Raw genomic sequence first — 23,051 nt, forward strand, 5'->3', positions numbered from 1 at the left:
ATCTTGCTATCTAGTGCAAAGTTACGAATCCATGTTTGCTTTTTTTGTGTTTTTGGGGAATTTCTGAAAGTCGTGAACTTAATTATCCAAGGACCAACATGTGATCAATACAACTTTATCAAGCAGTATTAAATTGATGAAATGAGAATGTTAAACTAGAAAAACACAGTCAGTATTTTCAATTATTTTATAAAATAACTCAAGATGAGGTGACTCAGATTCAGAGTCTTGTCTTTGGATGAATCTTTTAACAGAATGAGTATCTAAGTCTAAGAATTAGTTTAATTTGTTTTGAATTTTTTTGGGGAGTAGACTCAGAGTCAATAGCTCTTCATGGAAGATTCATACTAATGACTGCTATATCAGACAATATAGCAGTAAAAAAACAATAATGTGATCAGCTTCGTAAGCGGTGGAAATTAAAAATGGTGCCAATCTTTAACTTCGACTCCAAAAATTCAACTTCCTACCGTTTATTGCCTCGAGCGTTACCATACTATGTCCAGTTGTTGTCTTCGCAATCCTTTCAGAATAATTTCCCACACATACACACACGTGCAAGCATATATGGAAAAGCGAAAAAAATAAATATGAACCATCCGGTTAGCCGTGGACCGATCAAACCAGATCAAAACTCCGGAAGGGCGACGGACGCACAAAACGCGAACGCGCGCAAGACAACGCGGCTGCCCAAAAGGGAGACGAAAGTGAAAGTTGCACATCTCTCTTTCTTTCTTTCTTTCTCTCTCTCCCTCTGTGTCTCTCTCTTTCTCTTTTTCTTTAAACTTCCTTTCCTTACCGTCACACACACACTCGAACAGTAACAGTTCAAACTCCTCAACTAGCTCACGTGAAAAGGAAAGGAAAGCGAAGAAGAAAACAAAAAGGAAAACGAACAACCAAACTGATGTGACGATGCGGGTGGTGGTGTGATTTTCTTAGGCAAAAAGGGGGGGTTGAAAGGGGTGGGGGGGGGGTGATTGGTTGAGTATATGGAGGGCATCCGATTCGATTGCGATTTTGCTCGCTTTTACGATGTGCCGCACTTCCCTTTTCCGGTTTTCTCAAGACCAATAAGCCGCTTGCGGAAAGATGGTTAAAAAAAAGGGGACCTAACCGAGGAACGGGGTGTGGCCGAAGAGGAGACGATAGGTGCCATGGATTGATTAACTTCCTTCTTTATCGTGGCGCTCCAACCATCGTCCGCGGCGGCTTGGGGAGGGTTTCTCGCTTTTCGAGAGCGCAAGTCGGATTTTTTTTTTCGGGAAGGAAAAGTTCAATCGCATTGCGCTTCTAAAACCGGTACACATTTGTGAAGCAAAGGGAAGAGATGAAACAGAGGGAAGAGAGAGAGAGAGAGAAACGGGGTCGAGTGTGTATGTGTGTGTGTTTGTGAAGGTGTCGGTGGTATCGAACCTTCATGAAAAACTTGCCCCGCTCTTGTAACCTTTCGTTTTACTTCATTTTGTTTTCTCTCCTGGCTCCATTCACTAGCTCACTAGCGACGACCCTTTCACTCGGATGATAGGGTGATGTAAGGCGGGGTAGGTTTTGGGAAGGAGGGAGGGTGAAGTTGTGAAGATGTGTGTTTCTCACAACGGCAAAACCCCCATCCCATCCTGCCAAACAACATTTCGACACACATCTTTATCTTGGCTGCGATGCCACGATGCGATTGTATGTGTGTGTTTGGATGGGAGTAGGGGGGGGGGAGGAAGGTGGAGGTTTTTATTTAACTATTTTTTTTCGGTTCACTTTTACGCGTTCCTCACCAGCAGACCGATTTTTTTCCTTTCTCCTTCCTTTGCTTATCATTATCAGCATCATCATCGGTCGAGTGCGGAGTTTCGATTTTACTGTTTGCCTCTGTTCGATCTCGTTTTATTCACATTTTGCACATTTCTTTGGTGTGAAATGGTTTTTTTGTGTGCGTGTAGTCAAATTCGATAAAATTTACTTACTGTGCACACTATAGAAGGTAGTTTCATATTTGTTTCATGTTATGTTTACTAAACATTTGTTAAGAGAGGAGTAAAAACAGGGGTTTTGAAACATTGCAACGAATTGTGAAATATCAAACAAATTATAGCATTACTTTCGAACTTCACCATCGAATGTGTGTTTTTGTCAAACTGCTCCATCTTATTCCCATCGCCATCATCATCATCATCATCATGTTGGTCGTGCCCTTTTCTATCTGGCTCCGAAATGTCGAACGTTCAGCCAAGAGAAAATGGGGCTAAGATCTCATCCGATCATGCTCCCCGCCGACCCATCCTTCTTACACTACTTCCGGAACGTTCTCCCCCCCCCCCCCCTGAACGAACCCCCCATCATTCAGTGATGTTGAAGGTGAAACAAACAAAAGAGAAAACACGGGATTGAAACTATCGTTCCAGCCCGGTTACCCTTCTCTATCGTTTGCCCAAAGATGCGATCGAGCAATCATGAAAGAATAGACATCAGGAAGAGTCCTTTCGATTAGCCTTTTTTGACAGATATATTGGTAATAGCTTCCAACGATCGTTTAGTATCGTTGGGAAATTCATGTTTCGCAATTTGTTGCAATATTTTCGGCGCGGAAAATAAAATTGCTTCCACGTCAATTTGATGAACTAACTTTTTATAGCAGTGACATCCAATGGTAGCGGCAATGATCTTCACACGATAGACCTGCTGCAGGACTAGAACTTGAGTATCCAGTTACGGATAAATAAATGTCAAATAAAAGCCATAAACAGAAGGTGAAGATTTCATGAAGTTTTAGCTCCACAAAACCATAAACAAAGACATCCGAGACGTAACAGCCAAACTACACGTATCGAATGCTAGCGGGCGTTGCTATAAAATCCGCCCGGTCCGCTGTCAAATCCCATACAAAATCGGCCCGCTGAGATCCGATAAGTGTAGTTTGAAAAGTGGATTGCTTGAAATATTTCACAAAGCAATGAATTTCTTGATAAAAATGTTTTTAGTGGATTTACAAGTTGTTTAATATTTGACGTTATAAATGAAATAGTTCTTGCCAGTACGGGTCCCCCAAGTAAATGTAAACCAGTGAAGCCCATACCAAAAAATACATCGTGATACATTTAGGAAAATAGTGGATTTGCAGTTCATCAGCAAATGACAGCGGGCCGTCCGACGACGCCCGGCCCGACTAGATCCAATGGTTTGGGAAACGCGTTTGCAAAAATTTTATAGCAAGTCCGATACGTGTAGTTTGGCTGTAAGACGTATCGTAGAACATTATAGACGTGCTATAATCCACAACATCCACCACTAGAACCACTTGACTTTTTATAGCAAGTTTTATAGCAAAGTGGTACTTAAATGTATAAGTTAATATTTGCTTAAAAATGGAAATTCATGTACAAAATAGTGAAAAAAACAACCCTTATCTGTTCGTATGATCGCTGTATGATCTATTCCAAAAATGGAAGCTTAATAAGCAGATCTAATTAAGGGCGTATTGAGATTCACTTACCTATTCCTAATAATGACTCGGCGTGGATTGTACTGGTCAAGTAGACGAGCGCCACCAGCGGCAATATTAGCCAGCTCGGTGTCCTCGAAACCCCACGGACCATCCTCCTCCACCTTGGCCGCCACCCTCCGCTCCCGTCGTCCGGCGTTGACAGCTCCATGCAGCTGTTATTGCTGTCGTTGCTGTATTACTACTCCCTGCTGCTGTAGCTGCTGCTGCTATTGTTTGCTGTTACCGGTTCCGGTAGCAAATGCTTGTGCCCCTCGAAAAAGCACCACCACGTCCTCGCTACCCTTCGCTCGTTGTGGGAAGGCGAGACGGGCTGCTAGTCCTCAGAATGGTGGACCTTCGCTACTGCTGCTGTATTCGTTCCGTTCCACTGGCTGATAGGCGGGTACTACTACTACCACACTGCTACACTACTACTACTACTGCTGCTGCTAGTAACACCGGGCCACCATTCATTCCTTCTCTTTGCGAGCGTCTCCCACAGGGTCGCCTTTCCGCGTGTTGATGGTTATGGTATCACCTTTTAACCTCAAAAACCTTCCCTAGTCACAGTGTGTCACTTGGAATCACTTCCTCCAAAAATTTCACACAACTACACAAACGAATGCGCGCGCGCGCACATACACGCACACCGATACACTCGCATGCAAGTATTACACTTTTTTCACACAGGACCGACACTAAGAAAAGATACACGCGATTACAACCAAAAAACCCGATCACACCGACACACACTCACGAGCGATGCAGAGGTTACTAGTTGGGATGAAGGAATGGAGAGAAGAGAAAAACTAGAATCAGCTCGAATAGTAGCAAAACCCTAGTTTAGCTTTCTGCCACTTTTCCCAGTGGGTGGAAATGAACGTTAAATCGACTAGTATTAGTTGCTTGCTGGTGAATTGATAGGTGAATTTTGGGATTTATTTTGATTGTAGCAACACCAATCGCACGCTCGTGTCTGCACTTTCATCCAAACCTGCAAAAAAAGCGAAAAATAAAAAAGAAATAAGTTTGGAGAATAAATAAATATAAAGAAAATATACATATGGCAAGAAAAAATCGTTCTGAAAAAGCGAATTCTGAAAGCACGCAGCCTCTTATAGCTCAACGACCTTTTTCATGCTTAACCCTTGTAACCAAAACCCTATCTCCCTTTTTTTTGTTAGGCACCTCACCCATTCATCAATGATCTATTCTTCGCTGCTCACTTTTGACAGCTGCTGTCAAATGTGAGATTGTTTTGAGACCCCCAGCGCGTCAAGAATCGTGACTGCTTTCCCTTCCTCGTGGGCAACTGTATTCTTGCTTTGGCTTTCTTTTCTGGCTCCACCACGCGATAGATTGAAAATAGTCGCACAATATATTTTCGATTTTTTTTTCTGAGCTTTAGCCCGCCTTCATCCGAGACCAATTCTAACGAAAAGGTAGGGAAGTACATCCAGTCCGAGGGTGATAGAAAGGGGTGGTGATATCATCATCAAGCAACCAACCCAACCAACCAGCCATCCCAAATCAAGCATCCGAAGAGAGTGCACACGGTAATGATTTTTCTCTGGTTGGTTCTTTTTTTCTTCTTCCTTCCAGCACCAGACCAAAAGCAAGGCTTCCACTCGGAACGATGACGGTGGCGTAAACGAACAGTGAACGGGGGTTTTGCAGTGGAAAGCCCGGTGGAAAAAGGGGAGGCGGGCGGGAGGGGGAGGGGGGTAACGGTACATTCCGGCTTGACAAATGAAGTTTTATTTTTCCTTCCACGTACCGCGCCCAACAAGTACACACACACACACACATACACACGTACGCCCCGGAGAACGGGAACGTGTGGAAAAAGCGGGGCGAATTTTTTTTTCCTCTCGAAGCGAATGAGTTGTTTGGTGCAAAACAAGGGGGGTTTTTACGGGGGAGAGTGGGTGAGCGGTTCGGTAAAAAGTAAGCACTCTTGCTGTGAGCACGGTGCGTACCCATCCACCCTGGACGCGCTACCAACGGAGTTCGTTGCCGGCAGTACCGTTGAAGTCGCCAGAACACGCCAACACGGCCGTGCGCAAAAAAAAGACTACAACGAGCGCACTGTGCAGGGACAAGCGACGAACCCCGCCGGTAAGCCCCGTGTGTTGGCCACGTCAGATTCATGCGATTGGTTGGCGCTTTTTTTCGGTTTATTCTGAATGAAAGCATGTGTGTGTGTGTGTGTGTGCAGAGACTAATCCATTCTAGGGTTGTAACGTGCACGCAAACTGTTGTGAAAAAAACCGGAGTTCCATTCGTTACACGAATGCAAAGTAAGCTTTACACGGAGAAGAGAAAAAAACAAAACAAACAACAAAACCACGAAGAAGAAAATTTACACGAGCCACACTCACACACACACACACAAAACGCGCAACCAAAGTTCTCTAACGAGCTCTAAAGAATGGAATTAATATTTACGCAAAAAAAAGAAGCTAAAATCGCATTTGTTTTGTTTTATGATTTACGAACTTCTGTTTTTTTATCATTGTGGTTGTTGCCTTTTAGCTTAATCACTCCCTCTCTTTCGTATGCGAAGATGGTTCGGGTTGCTGATGCGCAAAATGTAATGCGTATGCGCATTGAACGGCACGCGTCGTCAAGCAAACGTTTTGCTTTGCATGGTGTGAAGGCAGAAAAAGGGTTTAAGTGTATGGAAATTTACTATGAAGCGAAGCTCATCAGGAAGGGGGAGAGGGTGGGGGGAGGTAGAAAAAAAGGAAAACCCCGAATTCGCCACCCCTCTTCCTCATTTTGGATGATTCCGACTGCACCAAATGGCGAAAGCATATTGGCGTGCAGGGGCTTTAGAAGCGAAGTGTGCGAAAAATTAATATAATCACCTTCGCATGCCTCCCCCCCTGTTTTTCGTTCCTTCGCTAAGAAGTGATACAGACGGAAAGGTTTTTTTTTTTTTGGGAAGCCCCAAGCTCCAATCACAACGGCACGCAACTTTCTCCAGACGGACCCGGCCAATCGATTAGTAGTAGTGGTGTAAAAATTGGAAATTATTTACGCATAATAATGAAGCATAAAAAGATGGGGTTTGTAGTTTTGGGACGATGGTTTTTTTTGTATGTGAAAGATTTAATATTTTTTATAGTAGTTTCACTCGAATCTTTTCTTTTTTAACGTTAGAACATATTAAACGAAAAATTTGTTTCCTTTCCTTCGTATAGGAATTCTCACGATCAGTTCGTTGACGTCACTACATTCCGAAATGTGTACGAAAGTAGCCAACAATACACACTCAGGGAAGAAAAGCTAAACCCCCAAGTACAATGCAAATCATAAAATAAATAATACAGATCAAAAGTTATAGAAGAAAAAGTACAACCGTTTGGCACACACAGTGGAACAAATGAAGTGAAGAAAGAAAGAAAAACAACCCATCAGCAGGAGAAAGAAAGAAAAAAAAACATCCATGAATCCGCACCCATAAAAGATGCAGATGAAGCTGTGAATGTTTGAGAATGTGGGCCAAGCAAAAGAGAGAGAGAGAGATACCGTCTCTTCACGGTACGGCCCAGCTCTCCAGAAGTGGATCCACGCGGCACACGGCCACTAACAGGATCCACACGGAAAGCTGGTGTGGCTGGTGTGTTCCCTGCAGAAGGTGGAGTGGAATGGGGTTGAGAGCATAGAAGGCGAAAAAAAACAGGTCACAAGAAAAGAAGACGGAAACATGTTTTCGTTTAACACCTTTACGGTTGAGGCTGTACAGAAGATACGTATAGCCGACCTAGAAGAGGTGTTTTTTTTACGTGTTTTGAAGCAGTTAGAAACAAGATGGGAGTGATTATTTGAAATAAACTCCAATATACACTGCCAATGATTAAATTTAATACTTATACGGCTAACAGTGCAGATTTTTTTTTTCAAGAAAAACCAAAAAAGTTAATAAAATATAAAAACGTTCTCATCACTCACTCAACTAATGAAAAAAAATGTGTTTTAATCTGTGCTAAAAAAATAAAAAAAAAGAAACAAAATCATTCTCCAATAATTACACTCTCCACCCTTACTAAAACCAACCGCCCGCCTTCCCACAAATGAAAGATGATGAAGCATTTTGTTTAGTTCCTATTATTAACCTTAACCGTGTTTTTCTTCCACTTTTCGAATTTCTCGCACAATCACAAACGCAACGAAACCGTGCGCAAACGTCAAATCGAATCAAAGAACTCAAACGCTGGTACAAACGAAAAGCGACGAACCCCGTTGCCGAAGACAAGCGAGAACGGCTTGCCATTGACTCACACACATATATGCGCATACACTTGACAGCATCAAAAAGCCGGAAAGTATGTGTGTGTGTGTGTGTTTGTGTGGGTGTGGGCGCGTTTATACGCAAATTATTGTGTACGTTATGTGTGTTTAAAAATAATTAAATAAATGCGTAACAATAACATCGCGAAGGGCAAAACGCGAATGTTGTTGTTGTGATTGGGTGATTTTGTTTGTTTTTTTTAGCACAACAATAGTGAGAAAAACAAAAAAAGGATCGACTTCAATTTTTTGTTTGTTTGTGGCGGTCACTTTGTACGGCAGATGAATGAAAAGGGACAGGCTTAAGGAATTCGTAGTGCGCAGTTGTTTTACACGACAGAACTAACGTTTCGCAATATGAAAAACTTTCACACAAACAATCTGACAAAAAGGCGTGTAAAGGAATGCTTTTTTGGGCAAGTAGGCAAGTGGAAGAAAATCTCGAAAATCACTAGCAGAAAGCAGAAGAGAAGGATGAACACAATCTCACGCGCTTAAGCACACATACATTGGTTGTGAATATATATACACATGTAAAAGTGTGTGTGGGTCTGTTCATTGAAGCGAAAAAACAATAACAAAAACCAATGGGATGAAAACAGAAACCGAGAAAAAAAAACGCGGACACAGAAAAGTTCAAACAGAAAAAACACAATAAACCTGAACGGAACGGTGGTAGCGGAAGTAGCCGAACGCACCTTTCTCCACTTGCTGGTTACTGCTGGTTGACTTTTCTAAGCACTGTTGTATGGACGTTGACACGGGGGGCAGGTTTCGGTGTGCTCCGTGTTGTGGATCGGGATTTGGCGATGAAGTTTTTTCAGAATGAAATTTTCTTTTCCAGTTTTTTCCGCTTCCGCTTTAACCCTTTTTTTCACACCCGGTTTTATGTCCACTTTGCAACACCCGTCCCGTCTCTCTCTCTCTCCCTCACACCCTTACACACCTCGTTTACAATTATAACTATCCACTCGTTTCGCACTACCGTTCGGCTGTCTGTGAGCGTCCGTGTGTGTGTGTTTGTTTTTTTTCCAGCAGTGCGACAGAACGGAACGCGATCGGATCCGTCCGGTGGTGCGCTAAAGACTGAACGCAGCAGTTTGTACCCGTATATTGTCGCGGGGAGAATGAAAAGCTCGCGAGTGGCATGCGAGCGCGCGCTGGTGAAACTGGCGCGAGTGACCGCACGCATTTAGCACTCACGATACCCTGGAGTGAGTGCCGCAAACCGGCACCCGGCTCCGGCATACGGCACAAAAACACTCAATCAACGAGACGATGGAGTCTCCCTCTTGGATCAGAGAGCAGGAGAGAAAGAACAAAGGAAAGAGAGAGAGAGAGTGAGTGTCTTTGAATTTCTAATAAAAACCGGCATCAAGAGATGAAAAGCATCCTCGAAGTGTTAGAAGGCTTAAATGTCAAAAGGTGTTTGATGATTTTTTCTTTCCTCCTTTTGTACAAAGAATAGTCAAAATGGAGAGCTTTGCTTCACCCGCTCGGGTTCCAATTTAGCGAAAGTTCATAAGAAACACACTCACAGCTAATGCTTGAAAACAGGAGAGAAAGAGAGAAAGAAAGAGAGCGAGAGAGGAAATGATCACCTTCCCATATTTACAACCCCCTTCTACCCTTTTATTTCGCTTTACTAATCATCCTCACCACCCACCCCATACAATCCCTTTTGTCCCATACCACCCCCCCCCTCCATCCACCCTTCACCCCATATCCACGTTTTTTTTTGTTGTTGAGCGCAAATCCACTTACTATACTTTCCCATCGAACGCGAAGGGCGAAGGTGCATCAGCGTGACGATCATTCACAGTGCGCTCACCTTGCGTGGGAGCCTGTGATGAGCAGCGCGGTGCACACCGAACCCCCTTCGGTTTCACACCCCCACGCACACACCCAACTGAGTGCCTTTCTCTTTCACTTTGATGTTTCCGTTGCATCGAGAGATGAACTAGGAATTTATATCCATGTTAGTTTTTTTTTGCGATCGAGTTTGGGCTCTATATCGATCGTTTCGCTCATGTTCACCTGCTCGTACGAATGAGCCTGAATCGATTAGCGTGTTGCGTATTTACTACTTTTTCTAACCGATATTTTAAAGCAATAATATTAGCTAGTAGTGAGATACTAGATATTTGTATTCTTACGAACGTAATCAAGTATTAACGTATTGGTACGTGAGATGCTACCATAGAGTAAGTAGTTAGTACACCGCTTTGCAACACACCCATCACGAGTTTGATTTCCACATCCGCGCGCGTGTTGTGAATTTTTTAGCATGTAGAAAAGTAAGGTTAATGGGGCCCTCATCGTTTAACCATTTTGGTTGATATGTTACTTGTGAATATATGATTTTTACCTTTTGTTTCACATCGTACAATGAGCTAAAAATATTTCTCTGTACACGAGCGACATTTAGTTGTACACCATTTGTTGTGTCGGCTCTAGCGGGAGAGAGAAAATTAAACTCTCACTCACTCGCAAACCACCCCGTGTACATACACACAAAAACACAGATCACAATGATCTAACTAATTCTGTTTCACTTCTTGCCCCATTCGTTCCTCATCACTTCTTCCCCCTTCAACTGATTTACAATACCGTTCCGCTTCGATCGCGTGCGGGGTTTTTTTTCTTCTTAATTCGTTCTTAGTGTGTATACACCGTGTATGTGGTGGAAAATATATAAAATGCATTTATCATTTTTGATAATTGTGTTGCAAAAAGAAAGAGAAGCTGCACAGAAATAATTAATGCTAGTACCCTGTGTGTGCGAACGGGCTTATCCGCGTAGTGTCATTTTTATTTGACAGATACTAACTGTCAAATGTTACTAATATGACACAACGAAATGTCACTTGGAAATTGTTTTTATTTTTTTTGTACTACTTTTAGAATCTCATTAGGGGTTTTAGAATATTTTCCATTCATTCCAGTACGGAGCGGAACTATTATTTCCCTTCCCCGATCTCGCTTGATGCATAACTGGGTAGAACGATGATGATGATGGGAAATTTACTCGAGTGTGTAATTGTGTGCAGTACCGCGCACTAACAATCGTGCAATCCGAGTCTTCTTACATTTGTTTTAACCTTCTCTCTCTCTCTTTCTCTCTCTATCTCTCTATCTCTCTCCCTTGCAGCGGGCACACTAACTACACCGGGACGAATAACTACCGCCTCACTGAGCTCATCCCATCAGATTGGATGGGCTTTATCGTGACCATCTCATCATACTAACTTGCTGCCGCTGCGCATCCGGGCTTTTGTTCTTTGCTCTTTCCCTTTCGCACTTAACGAGAATTCCACCTACATACCAGATGGAGAGAGAGAGAGAGAAAAAGGTGACGTAAAAACGTGGCTGCAAAATTAAGGTGTAGTAAGGCGCGTTAGTAAAGTTTGATGGGTGTAAATTTCAGTGCATCAAGTTGCATGCATTCCGACACTTAATTATCAGGAATGTTAATAGCAGTCGGTTTTGCGTGGGCAACTATCACCATTGTTGCTTATCACGGCATTGATGAACGTACTCGTCTGTCATCGGACGGCTGAAGTACACGTGCAGCGGACCAAATGTGCACGTGTGTGTGTGTGCACCAATCCGGGTCCTAATCTACCATCTGGCAAAACCGGTTTGGCGGGAAATGAAAGCGGAACTAGGTCTACATCCCATTCCCATTCCAGAACCGAAACTCGTGCAACAGCGCGAAAGATGCGACCGTGAATGGGTGACAGAAGAGAAAGCGTAATTAAGCACACTTGACCCCTGCGTACCAACGAAACGTGCGTAGCACGGAACCTGGGTCGCTTAAAATCTAAATCGACACTGTCATAATGAACATAGCCAGCGGGGAATTGTGTGTGGGATGTGGACCGGATCGTGCCGGCCACACATTAGGGCAATGCTGGAACGGATGAGCAGTGGTTTTCCTTCGCAGAACCAGTTGCACTTGTTCAAACATGTCCCGGGAATAATATTAACTCAACACTTGCCTTTCATGTCTTCTGTCTGATGTCACCATCCGGAAGGGTTTGGTTGATATTCCGGACGTCATGGGCGTGTACCATGGGCGCGAGTCTCCGTGCAGACGGTGGAAATGGAACGTTAAAATATTGCAAATATTCCCTCTTTTTGCTTTCCATTCTTAGCTACATTTAACACGACTACTTCACAGATCGTACACACTAGTATCTCAAGCTAAAGTGTTTTGATTACCATTGTGCGCTATTTCACAATCACAGCAAAACCATTTTGGGTTTCTTCACGTCATTAGCTGCACGGCATCTTCGTGCAGTATGTACGTGATTTGCAAATTCTCACCAATCAAAACCATTCCCTGCAGCAATTGCCAAGCCCTCCTAATGTTGATCATTAGCCAACAGCAGATATGTCAAACTTTGGGAGTTTGACACTTCAGTAAAGCTTTACCAAATGACACGTATTAAGATAATATATCACAAGTTGAGTTATAGCCTAAGCAAAGTATAATGCGAATAAATCCTTCCATCTAAAAAGTCCTAAGAAGTACCCGATACACTAGATCTGCAATTCGACTCCCACGTGTTTGACAACGCTGATCTACAGCGTAGCGGAAAAAAAAACATTCCAACTAATGATAGAACTTCACACTGGGTAAAGAATGGTTCGCATTTACAAAACCCGAGCAATCTGATCAGCTGCATCAGTGAAAACAATGCGCAAACAATTTCCATAGGTCACCGGTATAAGGCATCAGCTTCGAAGAAGCTGCAGCAAATGCCAGCACGACTCGAAACGTACAAACGATGCCATTTCGTGGAGGATGTACCATTGGGTTCGTGCCCAGTTTAACATCAGTGTTAGTGCCGCCGAATTCTGGTGCCGCCACTCCTTGCTATGTGGAGTGCACAGTCCTTCCGGCAAAATCTTGCCTGCAGAACTGTACGATCCATGTGCACGGTACACTCCTTTCAAGAACCTGGAGCATCTAGCCAAAAAATTGTGTATCTTTCAAAATCACTAACCTGTTGGAAGGTAACTACCTTTAGGTCGTTAACTGGTGGGAAACATGTATTGCTGAATATCCCACTCCACGTAGTCGTGTAAATTCTGGTGGCAGAATTGCTAAGAACAACTTGGTGAGCAATAGGAGGTATTGTTATGCTTACATCCAACCGCTTCTACATGGGCTGCATCAGTCTCCAACAACCTTCCGGTGTTATGTAAACAACGTACAAAACTTCCCGCTTTCAATTCCGAAACATATCGCCCAAGAACTATTTTCTCTATGTTGTGTCAGGTGTTGGAAGGCGCACCTTCCAACTTTCACCAACCGATTCCACTTTCTGTCCAACGCAGCACTATTTTCGGGCCAAAACACTGTACACCTGTCCGTTCTTCTCTCTGTACATTCGGACAGGCGACAAACCGCTGTCGTAAGAATCAGCAGAAAATTGCATGTTTGACCTTCAAGCTACCGGCAATGGTACGGACGAATGTTGACGGAAGCCGTGTGGAAGGTGTTTTGTTTATACGGGTAGTGGTTTACTGACAATGCAGTAGTTGATTGCTTGTTTAGAGAAGCGGAGGTAACATCCGTTACTGGAAACCATTCGCCAGTTCCTTATAGCTATTGGTGAAGGTGGTAAAATTGACCCATCTCCACCGTGATTCACAAACCTGACTTCGGACCTGTGGCGGACACCTCATTAATGTCCGAAATCATTCCTCAAGCAGACAAGTAAAAGGGGAAATGGCGCGGTATTGTAATGCGTGTTCAAACGAGGAAGTCTGGGTTCGTATCGAGTGTTGTTTTCCTTTCCCCATTTCCCTTTTTGCGCACAGTGCGCGATTTCCATTACATGTTTCGAAGGCATTCCCACGCTAACTTTACAATACAGGAACCATCGATGCACTTACCCCACGGTATGCAGTTGCGCACGTGCATCTGTCCGATTGCCGTCCCCACAACTGCTTAACCGTAGGGTAAGCGATAGGATGGAGAGGTGCGGCAAAAAATGTGTGCATTGCGAAAATTACATGTGGCCGCGTGCGAACATACCAGCGTATGCGGGCTTTCCGACGGATTTTGGGTAAGTTCATAACACAATGGAAAGGTACATCGAAACATGGCAAACGCATTTCACATTGTTTTGCTGGTTTCAACTACGTCGAAGCAACACTGCGGCAAATTCTCGCTGAGATGACTGGCAAACGGTTATCGTGTGATCGCCCGAATCGTCCATAACGCTGTATACAACACTGTTTTTTTTTTTCTCTGAGAGCCGCGCACGGCCAATATTGGAGGGATATTGGCGCCCTAGAGTTGCTGCAATCAAATAATAGGAAGATGAGTGGCGTTACGAAACGCCAGATGCCAACAAATGACGCAATATCTCGCAAGAGACGCTTTCGAATTGGATAGTACTGAAGAAGTGTTCTGAATATCTGAATATCTGAATATCTTGAAGAATTCCGAAGTATCTCCAGTAGGAATAAGTATTTCTACGATTGCATCAGCAAATCTTTTCATTCTTCCTGTACTGTAATTCAGGATATGTGTGAGTATGTGCCTCCACCGACATTGCGGAACTCGACTATTTCCAACTCCACGGACGACAGGCTTTTCGCAGGCAATTACATCCCAGAAAGATCCACCAGCCAGGTTGACCTCAGTCCGAAATGAGCAGTTTCCGGGCAATTGCGCGCACCAGACACTTTGCGAACAGGTAACATCCTACGGTGTAAGCTGTCCTCTGGCACGTGATGCGACCTTGACGAAACTAGGAATCACGATCCCTGCCAACACACACACACGCCATATTTCGTTCTCCGCACATCTCGAGTCTTTCCTTTCTTTTTGCACCCACCCACCAACAACACCTACCGCCATAAAACACCGGTCCAGCGGCAGGGTTCTGTCTTGTGTTCAGGTTGGAAGAAGATGATGCACCATCGGAAACCGGTTTGCAACATCAGTAGCCTGCCTGCGAACGAAGCACTGCGCGAGTCCAATACGGCAGAGGACTTCTCGCACACGGTCACGATCACACCAGTCGTCCATCACCTTCCCGACGCGGTATGCGAGTCGCGTCAGTGAGAGAGCGAATCTGTGTGTGTATCACACGGGTTGCGCATATAAATGAGTTGTGTGACGAACAGCAACAACAACAAAATCCCAGAATTAATTGTATTGGTAATGGCCCGGTAACTACGGTCAATCCGGTCGCAGCCCGAACGCGAAAAACCGGATGAAACGATTCTTCCAAACCGCTGCTAGATCGATGGTTAAGCGGCTCTCGTTCTCCTGCTTTTCCTGCACACGGGCGCTCTCACACACGTACACGCATACGTTCGCACAACCGTACGGGACAGGTGAGTTTGCGGACCTGTCGGTCACAACTGTTCGCCATCTTGTCCAACGCCGCAGGAGCATAGAAGTGTCCGGTAGACCAACAGTTTGGCCGCTCGCCATTAATCGCGCCACAGTGCGAAATGAGTAATTTAGGGTGCAATCTTACGTGGCGCCGGGTTTGCAACTGGTTGCGAAATATCTAGAAGCTCCCGGAGGTACGACCTTCAAACGGCTCCTCTATCGTGTGACAAACAAATGCCGAAGGTGAACTTTCCGCCACCGTCGGACATCCAACTGGTAAAAGGTTTACGATGAATTAGATGGGAATTCCCCACTGGAGGCCCTTGTTTCAGACACCCTGTGGAGGTACAACGCGTAGCGCGCGCATCGTTCAAAGCGAGATAGTAATAAATTCTTAGCTTCCCAGTAGTATACACTAATCACACATTTCCTCTTCAACTCACTGGCGCATGAGCAAGAGCGTATTTAAAATTCTAAATCTTCCTCGTATTTTGTTGTGCAATTAAATTGCAATTCAATCACGTCTTCGTTTGTACACTTCCCTGAAGCTGCTCAAAGGACCCAAGACATCTTTCTGTCCGTGTCTGACAGCTGAGGTTCAACGTTTTTCAAGGTGGTTGCGTGTGGGGCCAACACGGAAAAAAGAGAAAAGCACGACGACTAGCATGTTTACACGCGTATTCCACGGTCAGGAACACACACACACACACACACGCACAGTCTATCGATCGAGGGTGGAACCTCGAACCTGAACTCCACGCCAGAAAGATTGGTACGATATAGAAACAAGAGAAGACAAAAAAACGGTTAGGTATAATAGGCACGCTGCGTCTAATGCGTTTCGCCATAGGGCCTCCGGCAACCCTGAGGGTCCGGGTCCGCAAGTTTTGTGTGTCCGAGAGTTGAGTTGGAGCCGTCGCACAGACCCAAGAAAGAAATGGAAAGGCAAGAGACCGAGAAATGAGAAAGAGGAAAGCAAAAGCCCATGGCACTATGGCCATCTATGGTCGTTGATCTTTGTATGTCCTGTTTTGATCTCCTATTCTGCCATTTGCGCATTCGCCGTGGCCATCCCCCATCCCCACAAGTTGTGCCAACGTCCACCGGTGCGGTGTATACGTGTATATACGCGTATGTTTTTCTTTTTCTCGCTTGAAATTACACCACCATCCACAAACCATCGTTTTTGCCCACCATCACCTTTTTTCCATCTCCAATCATTTCTCCAGCATCAATTGTCCACAGCACACGGGATGTGTGCGACTAGCGAACGATCACGACTATTGTCGACCAAATCTTCCTCCATCCAACACTAGAGGGAGAAAAAAAGGCTCCAAAAATGTTGCACCACATTCAGCCTCGTTTCGGCATCGGATGAATTTCGCCAAACGTTGCAACAGTGTGATGCTCTATAACTACTACTGGCGCTGATATAGAAGACTCGAAAGTTTGAAGACGTGCCGTAGGTCTCGGCAGTTTCCCGAGATGTGGAGGCTTTCTCTTTCTTTCCTTTTTTTTTTGGTTTTTCGATTTCGTTACATCTTCTCGGTTGCTTTGGACACCGTCAGTGTCCGTGTGGTTTGGAACGTCTTCTCGGTTGATGTTTATCGATCCAGGTTTCCGCCTCGGAGCGCTTGTCTAGGTTCGAGATCTTTCTCCAACTATTATTTCAGATCATCCGTGCCAACTCTCTTCCACCACCGCCAACTCTTTGCTTATCTTTTATGTTTTTTCCACCGTATATACCACCAACGGTCCCCATTTTGCCATTCTACCCCGGGTTCGTGTATATTTGCTGTGCGCTTGGTGATGTTTGGTGTTCGCCAAGGGACCCTATTCTTACGTCTAACGTTGATTTCTTGAATCTTCGTGGACCTAGTTTTACTGAGCAGTCGTCCCGGTTTTTTGCAGAAAGAGTTCCTGCACCTCCAATCAAAGATATCTCTCGCTCTCTTCCGCTATCGCTTAGATTAGGCCTTTTTGCACTCATGCGGACTCATTCACAGTCGGGCACTTTCCGGGATGAATGGAATCATTCGTTCCATTGCTGGTTTTAGACGGGTGAGCGCGGACTACGGATGCATCGGATGCAACCAAACTGCTGCCTGGTACTGCATTACCCTGTACTGCGAGGTCTTGTACTGCACGACATTCTTCACCAGTGTGTCTCCCGCCAATGGCACAATTTGCGATGGGCAAAGGAGCGCAGCATTAAGCACGCAACCCATTATTATGTTGCTAACACTCGTACGCAGCTCATTCATCTCTCTCATTCGCTCCTGCTTCGCTCACTGTTCCGTTTCTTCTGCTTTCATTGCACCGCGTTGCCGAAGGCCTTGGGCCGTGTTGTCACCACCAGTTGCTTTCCTTTCCTTTTTTCCCTCGTAACCCTGTCCCATACCCTCACTTCCGCCCTTACCGAAGGCAAGGGGGCGAAAATCTGTTAATTGGAGTTTCTGCCACTCCCCCTTCCCACCCCTCCGCGGTCGTCCACGAAACGGACGGAGTCCACCATCAATTGACGGGATTGACTTTCCGGAATGACCTCTCCACAACCGCTCACATCCGCTCGCTTGTCTATTCCGCGCCGCCCAGCCCGTACGGATTTACAGCGCTGTCGGGTTATATTGCGAGAGTGCACAAACTGAGCGAAATGTGACGGCGCGTAGAAGAAGCTGGATGCTGTACCACTCAGCAGCACATCAACATCTCTATCTTTCGCTCATCTCTACAGCGTACATCATCGTCATCATCGCTCTTCCCAGAGCCCGACCGAAGGGAGTTTTAAGTTCGTTCGGTCCACTTCAACACTTCGATCCATTCAGCTCCAGCTCAGCGTCACAGGTAACGATGGCGTCTTATATTCACGATAGAAAAAAAAACAAACACACACTCAACATCACGATAAAAGTAAAAAAAAATAAGCAACGCACATATTAACTTGTGTGTTGAACCGCAAATGTGTCTGTGTATTTCCCCATCCGTGTCATCTATTTGTATGCGCCCGTGTGGTGACTTTAAGATAAATTTACGTCTTTTTCGCTAATTTTTTAGATATGCTGTTCCACATGTTGGGCAATATCATCCTGCTTGTGAATATTTTATTCTAAAACCAACAGCACGCTTAACAGTGTAGAGACGCTAAGCTAAAGCACAATATATCGTCTCCGAGCACTATGGGAGAAGCGCTCTATGCTGTAGCTTTGCATTTGTACAGCTTAAACCTGTCTACCGACGAACCCCTCCATCTTCTGCCCAGACCCATTGCGGCAGACACAACCACAATCTGACATTATATTATTGTTTGCATTCATCACGGATTTGTCTCGACAATCCGCGTCCATATTGTATATCCACCGGTACACAACTGACAATGGTACCATTAGTATTTGTTTGTTTGTGTGGGGTTTTTGTTGTTGGTACTACTGCCGACAGCGTACTCATCTTCCAAGCAGCGTTCCACTTGATTCCACTTTGGCTAGTCATTGCTACATTGGGAGTCGGGAAAAATAGCAACAACAAAAAAATGTGTAGAACAGTATAACAATCTCACCGGCAGGTTCATTGTATCGTGATCATAATAAACCTTACGGTATAGGTCAGACTCGACTACTCCTCTTAGCGTCTGTAAGTATGCAGAAGACATAATCCGTAGTTATCGGGATACTTCCCCAACAAAAATGTGAACAGACTTCTCAGACACTCACGAAACCAAAAAGGACTTCGTTCAATATGTCCTCCATCTAAGTGATTCAACAAGCCTCTTATGAACAGACATAGCTCACACAGCTTGTCCCGTATTTATTGTAGTATTCATTTATGTTCCCTTTTGGTGTTGGTCGATTGATACTTCCGGAACTATCCGCACGATACCGGCCAATAAAATGTTTCGCTCGCCATCAAATGCAAAGAGGGTTTCTATAGCTCGATCAAACGATCGGCAACAGGTAGAGACATCCCTTGACCATATGCTTATTAACCATTTGCCACCGGTATGCTAATGAAGCGAAAAAGTTTCGATTGCTTTACGCCACTCCCAACAGTTCCCCCCGCCCCGGGTCGATTCCAGATCTCTGTAAGGAAGATCCACCAAAATCGAACCCAAATCGCAAACCCGAAACGAACACAATTGTTTCAGCTGCTGCTTCTGGTGCAGACCACACCGTTCCGCGCAACCCGGATGACTTCACGCACGAATGCCCCGGCAGAGAATCGGCGCTAGATACATATGCTGGAAAGCCACAAGACACAACAGACAACTACTTCAGCGACGACAATGATGACGTTCGATTGTGTGTGGAGTAGGAGAGCAAAAGAAGTAACACAACAACAACAACAACAAAAAAGCTCCCCAACAACAGCGGCAACAAAAATCAGACACGAAAACGTTGGATAGATATTTGCCTACCGAGCGTGACGCGATGCGCGAAGGAACTTTCTTATTTTCCATGTCACGTTGGCCTTTTTGGCCGGGCTTGAGAAGCCAGAGTAACCAGAGGGAAGGAACGGGTGAATTGTATGGGGTAAGGGTGGGGAAGGGGGGGTTAGGTTTTTGAACCCTGGTGGTACGTGTGCGTGTTTGCTTTCCAACACCGTCGCCAAGCGGTAATTGCGGATGTCAAGAGTATAACGCCCGCGTAACGTTTCGGTAACGCACGAGCGCACTCGCAAAGGAAAATGGTTCACTACCGGGATGCGTTTTTGGATCGGTGATATTCTGGTTTAGTGAGAGGCAACTCTTGCCTAAAGACATCGTTTATAAACGTTCTTCAGAGAGCCTAACTCCAATATCGCTAGTGTTGGAACACAATATTCAAGGTTGTATCGAAAACCCAAGGAATCATAGACACGTCAGATATTGGTGGACAGTCCAAAATCCAATTGCTAGATTAATTTGCAACCAATCGCCATTAAAGCAACGACACATCTAAAGCTCCAAGAAGAGCAGTTCCGCAAATGATGAGTTGGTTGAATGTTTGAGAGAAACCAAATATGGACAAAATTCATTCTACGCAATGTCACGATCGGTGACGACCGGTACAGAGGCAAAGGCGTAGTTAAAGTAATAAAAGAAGGGGAAAAAACATTAAACCCACCACAGAGCCACAGTTCTCCATGTTATGGTGGAGAACACACAGAAAACACCAAAGCTCCCCAATGTGTGATGGAGCGTTTGGAAGAAGTTTAAGATGAAACTCCAAAACCCGTTGCCCAGACGAGGAAGAACGAAACAAAGAGAGAAAGAGCAAGAGTAGAGAGACATGGGGGGAGGGAGGTGAGAAAGAACGTAAAACAGAGCATGAAGAAATGGAGACACAGGCTCAGCGGAATGTCTAAAGTAGATGGCAGAAAGTAGAACGGAACAACGTACAGAGCACCACACGGTGACGAGTGCACACATTTCCCTGGATTGACTGGATCACGTGGGACACTCCCCAGCCGCCTGGGGGAGAACGCAACAAGGGAAAAGCAAGAAGAACAAGAAGGAGCAACAAACGTGTAAAAAGAAAGCGCAAAAGACGGGATAGAAGCGGCCCGAGGGGGGGGGGGATGTGTGTATGTGTGGTTGTGTGTGGGGTCACGCAAAGGAGGACACGCAACGAAACGGACACAGATAAAAGATAAACGCAGGTAAGTACGCGTGAGTGGATCAGAACGTGACATGAAATATAAGGAAGAGAAAAAAACAGAGCGATAAGAGGGAGAGAGAGAGTGAGAGAGAGAGAGAGAGAGAGAGAGAGAGATTATATGATAAGGCTAAAATTGAAAAAAGTAACAAAACAAAAACAAAGACACACTTCACATACTTCAATTAACAAACTCCCTAGAACGATCAATTGGGCGACGGATTAGCCGAACCTGTTGGAGTTATCAGGTTGGGGCTAGCTATATGAGCGCACGTGCTGTGTTAATACAATTGTACTGCTACTTACCCCCCAGCAAAGCGTATTCCTGGTCAGACCATCTCCTGGATGCTGATAAGCATCCGATCAGTACTGTTCAATATCGGATGTTGTGGATGATTAGTTGATGGTCGAGTTCTGTGAGTTACGGCAGGTAAGCAGCGACACACGAGATCACGCAACGGAGTTGAGAAACAAGAGAAGCTCTCTTCCGTGCTAAAGTACTGAAACAACTGGAGATAAAGCAATAGATATCTGGGACGGGAAGAGATAGTGCTAGAAAGCTGTGATGTAGTATGATCGGGGAATGGATATTCGTTGGGGGAATGATGTCCTTTTTATCGTTGAGCTTTGAGATTTCTTTCGCTGCTGCTAAACACTTCGTTCGTTTCGTCCGCAGACTTCTACACGGGCACGGGGTGCCTTCACACACAAATCTGCATCTGGTACCAGGTGTGGCAAGCGGAAGATGTAAGCAAAGGCAAAAGATGCTTGGAACCTGTATCGAATGGCAGTTTGGTACACGGCTTAGGCTTTTGGTCTGTTAGCTACCAGCAAGCAGATTCAATACACACACGAAAACCCGTGACCACCCCTTGGCACAACCACCATTTAATTGCGCGCTCACATACACTCACACAAACACATGCACGCAGGTACACACCTACAAACAAAAAAAAACAAAATAACACTTCTTGTTCGCCTCAACAACCACCGAAGTGACTTGGGGGCCGTACCGTTCTTTTTTTCCGGCGGAACGGCGCGACCGTTTGCGCAAGCGTCTCAGAAGCAACTGGAGAAGAGTACCAGCGCGAGTTGCGCTGAATCCACCGTAGCAGTACGCAACGTGGTACAGGGGGTTGCGCCCCCCCCCCCCACTTCTCGTCTGGTAGTGTGTGGAGGGGGGGCATCACATAACCCATAGGCGGACACTCGCAGCATCATTACACATTCTCATCGCACCTCATTCAAGGGAACTCATAATGGGGGTAGGTACTCGCGAGTAAGGAAAATCGCGCAATTACTGGGACGCTCACAACCTAATACGGATGCTGATGTAGATGATACGTATTCGTGGAGAAAAGAACAAAACCCGGAGTGTTACACGTACGCGATATCCAGCAGTACAGAAAGCGAAGTAAGAGAACAAACAACCCTTGAGGGTGTACTCGAACGAAGAATGGAGCAAATGCGACTGTTTGGTATTGTGAATTGCCATTCAGAGAAGGAAAAATATGGCATTATGGCAAGTACTCCTCGATACTATTATGTCAAATACAGGTACAACATCGTTTATAGTTGAAAGTTATAGAGTCGACTTTGCTCGAGATGGTAGTTCACAATTTTATGTGACTTTTTGGAGGATTGTGGCAAGTACTCCTCGATACTATTATATCGAATACAGGTACACCATCGTTTATAGTTGAAAGTTATAGAGTCGAATTTGCTCCAATGGTAGTTCACATTTTTAGGTGACTTGTTGAAGGATAAATTTAATTTGAAAAGGAAAACAAATTTATCACATCCAATTAGAATGCATTATAAAGGCATTTGATGAGGTACCGTGTATATTGGGTAGTATATAGGCAGTAGTATTGTTAGTACTACATCCATTACCATTCCCATTAGCATCACGATCGTTCGATCGGATTTTGATTTAGGTAACCTTATATCCCCCTCTGAGCCACTGTAATCCCGCAGGCACTACATGAGACGGTGAGTTCCAGCAACATATATGACGCGAGAAGTGACATTGAGAGGAAGAGGGAAAGCTTAGCAGTTGTTTTCGCAACGCGAACGAACAAATGATCGGGATGGTTCGCGCTCCATTGACTACTGTTGTATCGAGTGTATCTATATCTCCACCAATCATGGGAATCCCTCCACGGTACCGAGTGGAATGACAGCTTTCGCGACGTTACTACGTTTCCTTGTCCAAACTTTACGGCCTGCGTGCGTCAGTGGTCAGCGCATCGGTTGCGGAACGATTTTACCTTTACGCTGCCTAATC

The 23,051-nt window shown here is 44.9% G+C and overlaps 1 protein-coding gene across 7 annotated transcripts in view; it reads right to left on the bottom strand.

Moving 5' to 3' along the window:
* LOC125760417 (low-density lipoprotein receptor-related protein 2) overlaps window positions 1-21,855 on the bottom strand; it is a 43,290-nt gene extending 21,435 nt beyond the window's left edge. The window contains exons 1-2 of one of the 7 annotated variants that reach the window (XM_049424780.1): window positions 21,679-21,855; window positions 3,488-4,252 (exon numbers count right to left, since the gene is read on the bottom strand). In XM_049424780.1, the coding sequence (XP_049280737.1) occupies window positions 3,488-3,647 (160 nt within the window). In that variant the 5' untranslated portion in view covers window positions 3,648-4,252; window positions 21,679-21,855. Of the gene's footprint in view, window positions 1-3,487; window positions 4,473-8,472; window positions 9,098-21,672 lie in introns of those variants that run through there. The other 6 variants (XM_049441538.1, XM_049420503.1, XM_049422215.1 and 3 more) reach the window with 6 other exon arrangements.
* Window positions 21,856-23,051: the final 1,196 nt, after the last annotated feature.

This window comes from Anopheles funestus, chromosome X, assembly GCF_943734845.2.
Source record: "Anopheles funestus chromosome X, idAnoFuneDA-416_04, whole genome shotgun sequence".
NCBI lineage: Eukaryota > Metazoa > Arthropoda > Insecta > Diptera > Culicidae > Anopheles > Anopheles funestus.